The 6,553-nt window shown below is 55.2% G+C and overlaps 1 protein-coding gene across 1 annotated transcript; it reads right to left on the bottom strand.

Annotated features, from left to right (window-relative positions):
- Positions 1–270: 270 nt before the first annotated feature.
- Positions 271–5,429, bottom strand: BHLHE23 (basic helix-loop-helix family member e23). The gene is made up of 2 exons (XM_081557684.1): positions 4,109–5,429; positions 271–571 (listed from the first exon to the last, which is right to left on the bottom strand). The coding sequence occupies exon 1, from the start codon at positions 5,424–5,426 to the stop codon at positions 4,758–4,760; it is 669 nt and encodes a 222-aa protein (XP_081413810.1). The 5' UTR covers positions 5,427–5,429; the 3' UTR covers positions 271–571; positions 4,109–4,757.
- Between the last annotated feature and the right edge of the window lie 1,124 nt (positions 5,430–6,553).

The following is a 6,553-nucleotide window of genomic DNA, read 5'->3' as shown; positions in this document are numbered from 1 at the left end:
CCCACTCAGAGCCACACTGAAAAAACAGATTTTTTACCATGATATGAACGCATATGCTCGGGCACTTCGGGCTGGGAAGAAAATGGCACAAGTCACTTTTAAAAACGGGGTAAACACCAGATCAAAGGTTACTTTGCTAATTATTTCAGCTGTCTTGCATTTATGGTAACGTGGGTTTTGCTCCTTTGGGGTTAAATATGTATTAACTCTCTGATTTTATGGAACAGACTTGGGGAGTTGGAACATCGAGTTACAAGCCCAAAGAGGCAATTGAGGGAGGAATTATTTAATCCATCATAAATCCCTCTATCCCATCCCTTTAAATGGGATGCCCAAAGGGATTAAAGACTAAAAACATATCCCAGGCAAATTCACATGATAAAATTGCTGTAATCACTCTCTGCTGGATTAAGCAGGGCCCGGAGCCTCTGCGGAGCAGGGTCCGTGCAGGCGCCGAGGGAGAGGCAGGCTGGCTGGGCCACGCGGAGTGATGGTTGGCTCACTTCCCCATCAATTCAGGAAAACATGTATCTGTCCTTTGTGAGGCAGAACTTCTTTTAATGCTCCCAAACTGCAAAGAGACAGACAGGCGTATTTGGCAAAGCAAGCATCTGCAGTGGGACGCTCCTCAGCTTACTCGTAAGGGAAAACGAGGTCCCCGAGGTTTCCATGACCTCTGCAGATGTGAAAAGGAAACCTCATCTTTGGGATGAAATCAGCAAAACGAAACAATGGAAGCCATGCGTGTGGTACTTGGGGGTCCATCCCTGAGCTCGTGGGGGCTGGATGGCTTCTGTGTGTTCCATGCTCCTGGTCTCTGGGGGCAGAGCCAGGAGTAGGTAGAGTTCTGCCCATGGAGTCTGGGCACCCTTACCTGTTACTGGAAACTGGGACGCTGTTTTAGGTACATGAATTTCCTATCAAGGAAAGAACGATCTTTGGGCATAGAGTGTGCTGGGCACCATCAGAACTGAAAGTGCTAGGACCACACGTGTCATGTCAGTCAGTAAATGAAAATGAGGTGCAGGACTGTGACCAAGTAATTTGCCTCTTCTGACCCCTGCCAGAGTCCCCATGGAGCCACTGGCTTGAGAAGCCTGCTGCAAGCTGCCCGGATCCAGGCTTCTCGGGCTCATAACCTCAGTGAGAAGGAGTCTTGGTCCAAGAGTGACTCACGCAGCAGCCTGTGCGGTCAAGCCCTTCATCAGCGGGGTCAGCAGAGGAAGAGGCTCCACTGAATCAAGACAACCCCTTGGCCAGAGCGGGGAGGACCCCAGGGGCATTCCACAGGCTCCCCAGGAGTCAGTGTGGTTGGCCTGCGTGAGACTGATGTAGGGCAGAAACCAACACAACATTGTAAAGCAATTATTTTTCAATTAAAAATAAAAATTAAAAAAATGCACTTTGAATGCTTTGCACTTTTATCATCTCGAGCTGCTATCTCCACTGAGACGTGGCCACTTGAAATGGGCTGTTCCGAACTGACATGGGCTCTGAATGCAAGACACACTGGATTCTGAAGACTCAGTACAAAAAAGAAAAAATATAAAATATTTCCCTAGTAATTTATATTTTCCTAATAGTTAAAAAATACTGATTACATGTTGAAATGATAATAGTTGGGATATGTTGGAATAAATAAGTCATTAAAGCTAATTTCATCTACTTCTATTTTCTTTACGTACCCAACAGAAAACGTAAGATTCCACACATGGCCAGCACTATCTGTGTTGGACAGCCCCAGTTTTAAACGGCTTGCCTTAATATCTTGCTCCTCCAAGAATCAACCCTGAATATTCACTAGAAGAACTGATGCTGATGCTGAAGCTCCAATACTTTGGCCACTTGATGTGAAGAGTCGACTCACTGGAAAAGACTGATTTCCCATTGATGTTGGGAAAGATTGAGGGTAAGAAGAGAAGGGGGCGGCAAAGGAAGAGATGGCTTGATGGCATCATTGACTCGATTGACATGCGTTTGAGCAAATTCCAGGAGATAGTGAAGGACAGGGAAGCCTGGCATACTGCAGTCCATGGGGTTTCAAAGACTTGGACATGGCTGAGTGACTGAACAACAACCTTTGCAAATAAGCTGTGTCAAACCTGAGCTACAGGCAAAGCTCTTTCCCACTGAATTCCTCCCCCGCCTCCATCCCCACCTGTCCCCCTGTTAGAGAGGCGAGAGGCAAGCTCTGAGTTAGGCGCAGGGTGATGAGTTTTCTCAAGTTCATTCACGGCAACTGCAGGAAAATGAGTCTTCAGGGAAGACACCAGAACCCCCATCAGAAGCTCCCAGAGTTTCGGGCTCACAGACAGGCAGGCACCTCTGGCTGGTTATATTGGGGGCACACAGGCCATGGAGGGGTCAGACCTTTCCTGCTGGGAATGTTCTTCCAATGTCTAGGTTGTCTTATAATGAGGAGTTTTGTTGTGTAAACTTGGGAGAAGCCAAACAAACATTCATTTTGACATTTCAGATTGCGTGATTAGTGGCTGCTGTTGAGAAACCCACCTAATTTCACTTTAAAATACTCCTTCACTCAACCCAAGGGCATGGCTACCATTTTGGGAGGACATGGACAAACAGGTTTGCAGCTTTCAAAAATATTTAAATTTAACTTTTACTTAAACAAAGTTATTGGAAGAATTTACTTTAATGGTTCTTTTTAAAATTTGTTATTTTTCACCTAGAGGGGCAGAGAAATCTTTTTCTTCACCTTTTTCTTATTGTGTGTGTGTGTTAGTTACTCAGCTGTGTCTGACTCTTTGCGATCCCATGGACTGTGTAGCCTGCCAGTCTCCTCTGTCCATGGAATTCTCCAGGCAAGAACACTGGAATGGGTTGCCATTTCCTACTCCCGGGGATCCTCCCAACCCAGGAATTGAACCCGGGTGTTCTACATCGGCAGACGGATTCTTCACCATCTGAACCAGCAGGGAAGCTCTTTTTCTTATTATTTGGTGTATTTGCTGAGTGGCTGCTTACAGATCAGTTGTCTATGTCTCTAAGACTGTGTCTTAGACTGATTTAGAAGCATGTGGCCCAAACTGATATAAATCTCAGAACACTGAAATTATGAGTTCTGTCACAAATGAACACTATTTAATTTGACATTAAAATTTCATCATATTATTTTTTTAAATTAGTTGAAATCAAATACTTTATTCTGAATATAAATGATGTGCTAAACATGTCTGACTTTAGAATAAGAAGCTCTGTTTCAGATTATAAATAAGTAATTTATAAAGATTCAGAGTCACTTTGAAATGACCCTAGAAGTTAATGACACTCGGTACGCAGTTATCTAAAAGGCATTAGAAACACACTTTCCAACACTCAGCTTTTAGAATGTGCAAAACTGATAAACTAGTCTGTTATGGCAGGAAAGATAATAAGAAATAAATATGGAAATTAGCAAAAACCAGTATTAAACATATGTCTTTATGAATAAGACTTAATCACACACTTCATTTTGCAAATACAAAAGGGCCTTTTGAAATGTATTAATTAAAGTTAACCACTGTAGACAGGCCGCTTTGTAGGGCCGCGGTCCTCTCCCTATTAGCATAGCATTAAGGACAGCAGAGGAAATTGGGTTAATAAAGCCGGGTATTGTGGCAGAGCCGCTCCAGCGCAAACCAGCGAGCACAGCTCTGTCCCTCTGGGAGGCCCAGGCTGTGCGCGGCGCGTGGACACCGGCTGGTGGCAGAGTTCTGAGTTGAGAACTGCCTTTAAAAGAGATCCCATCACCGTGCGCATCGGCCAGGGCGTGTCCCCAGCAGCATATACTCACCGTGGCCGGTCACCTCTCCCAGAATTGTGCGGGGTCGGTGGAGAGGGGCCTTGGCCTGTCACCAGGGCTAAACTAGGCCCTCCTCTAATACCCCAAGAGCCCTCCTCCATGCAGCCGCCTTTAAGCAGAGGGCACATCTCGGTCTCCATACAGCTTCACCAGAGCCGCGCCAGGGCAGTGGTGGCTGGAGAGTCTAGGGGCTGCTTAGGGACAATGGGAAACAGCCGGCGTCAACGTCCGCTCACCCAGAGGTCAGCATCTCCAGGCAGGCTAGAAAAGAAACGTAACAGACGGGAAAGGCGAAAAGCTACCAACCAGGGTCTTCTTGCGTCGGCGGTCCAGCTCCCTTGCAACCACAGTTGCGGGGCCGGGTTGGGGCGCATCCTGCAGTTCCGCTCCTGCGGCGCGGAGGAGGGGGTCATGGAGCCTGCAGAGGCGGAACACGCCCACCCGGAGCGCGGCCTTGAGGTTGGCAAGACGGCCGAAGGAGGCCAAACACGCGCCCCGAGAGGGCCGGGACCCGGCAAGGTGGGCTACCCTCCGTCCCTGCGCGCTGCGAGCCCCCAGGTGACTCTGGGGAGGACCACCCGCACGGGGATCGCGCCAATCCCTGTTCCCTCTGCGACCCCGGGCTTCTTTTTGAGGCTGAGCGGTGGCGCCCAGACAAACACGGTTGGTCAGCCCCGTCCTGTCTCCAGGGTCGATGGCTGGCGGCGTCCGGAGAGTGCCCAGGGGAGCTGCGGGCTCTAGGACCTGGATTCCAGCACCCCGTTGTCCGGTTCAGTCCCATTCCCGGCTGGGCTTTGCTCTTCTGTTCCGCCGGCCCAGCTGCTCAGCGCACAAGGGCTGGAAGCGAGGTGCGGCCGTCTTCTCCCCGTGAGCTGAGTCCAGTGGGGGAGGGTGGCAGTCATGGGGGCAAGGTAAAATGAAGGACGCGTGCGGAAGGAGGGGCGGCCCAGAGCCCTTAGGGCTTCTCGTTACAGTGTTTGCAAAGCGCCGAGGGCGTCCCGGAGAAGGCGGCGCACTTGTCTGGACAGGGCAGCGCGGCGCTGGCAGAGAAGGGGTACACTGTAGCCTGGCCGAAGGGCGTCAAGGGCGCGGCGGCTACCGGCGCGGCCAAGCCCTGGCTGTGGTTGAGGTAGGCCACGAGGCGCCGCATCTCGTCCAGGGCCTGCGCCTGCATGAGGATGTAGTTCTTGGCGAGCAGCAGCGTGGCGATCTTGGAGAGCTTGCGCACCGACGGGCTGTGCGCGTAGGGGATCACCGCGCGCAGGCCGTCCAGAGCATCGTTCAGGTCGTGCATCCGCCGGCGCTCCCGGGCGTTGATGCTCAGCCGCAGCGACCGCTGCTCTCGGGGCCGCCGCCGCCCGGCCGCCGCGCCCCCCGGCCCGCGCCGCCGCCTCCGCCGCTCGAAGGCGTCGTCCTCGTCCCCGCTCTGCTCGCCGCTGCTCTCGGCCGCCGCGCCCGGGGCTCCGGGCGCGGACGCCGCGGGGAGGTCACCTCCCGTGCCCGGCATGCCGTAGCCGCGGGCCGCCTCGGGCCCCCGGGCCGCCCCGTAGGCGAGGCCCGCTGCCGCGTAGCCGTGGCTCAGCTCCAGGTACGCGTCCCCCGACAGCGACTTGAGCTCTGCCATGGCCGCGCCTCTCGGCCCGAGGGCCCGCCAGGCGGGCAGGTGCTCCTACAGCCCAGGCCGTGCCGCCCCAGGGTCCGCGCGCGCTCTGGCCGCCGGCGCCGCCTCGGTGCCGCTCCCGGCTCGCGCGTCCGTCCGGCAGTCGGTCAGTCCCCGAGCCTCCCAATGCCTCGGCCCCGCCTCCTGGTCGTCTCCCCCTCCCCCTCCTCTCCCGTCTCTTTCTCTCCTACCGCCCACCACCCGCACCCCCCACCTCTCGCCGCCGCGCTCAGGGCTGGGCTGGGGAGCGCTTTACCTCCCGCTCGCGCCGCCGCTCCCCCTTTAAGGTGCGGAGGCGCCCGCTGGGACTTCTCAGCCGTCCAATCAGAGGGGACCTGGTGACCGCCTGTTTCCGGAGCCCGGCCGCTTCGGCGGCGCAGACCGACGGCCAAGGGTCGGGGAGCCGCCGGGATGAGGGAGCCGGGGGTCTGGTTGGAGACAGTGGTGGACACGGTGGGGCCTAGGAGCGCTGTTTCCGCGTCTCCGCGTCTCAGCGCTGCCTCCTACCGCCCCGGGGGGTGCAGCCGCTGTACGCTCCTGTCTCTCATGGGCACCCGCCTCAGTCCGGCTCCTTCTCGTCTTCTGTGCCATTTACAGGAGCCACGTCCGGCGTCGCGCAGGCAGGGTTCAGAGTAGGGAGCACGCAGAACACCGCGGAGCCCGACCAGCCGAGTCCGGATCAGGTGCCGGGTGCACGCCTGGGGCACTCCTCCCCGGTGGGCGTCCTAGTAGTACCGCACAGCCAGGTAACCCCAGGGGCAAACGGGGCGCTCCCGGTGCCCCTTCCAGGGCCTGCTGACTCTCCAGGACTTCGGTGCTGGATCGGAGTGTTCGAGGAGACAGGCGCAAACACGTGGATCATCTGTCTTGGGAACGTCAGAGACTGGCGCTCTGGGCCCCCGGATGAGGGGAGCGGAACCTGGGGCTGATCCTTAGAACAGGTCTCACCTACCTTCGTGTCCGGCTGGGAACGGAGAACAGGAGGGTCTGGGGGAGGCCTTTTCCGAGGAGCCCCTGCACTGCCTCCTGGGCCGAGGTCTGGAGAACGAGCGGGGGAGGCCCAGCAGCTGGGGTGGGGAAGCACCCTGAGG

Source organism: Giraffa tippelskirchi, chromosome 13 (genome assembly GCF_054371585.1).
Source record: "Giraffa tippelskirchi isolate mGirTip1 chromosome 13, T2T-mGirTip1v1.2.pri, whole genome shotgun sequence".
NCBI lineage: Eukaryota > Metazoa > Chordata > Mammalia > Artiodactyla > Giraffidae > Giraffa > Giraffa tippelskirchi.
Note: the sequence above shows the minus strand (reverse complement) of the source record. Positions and strands in the feature narration are given on the sequence as shown.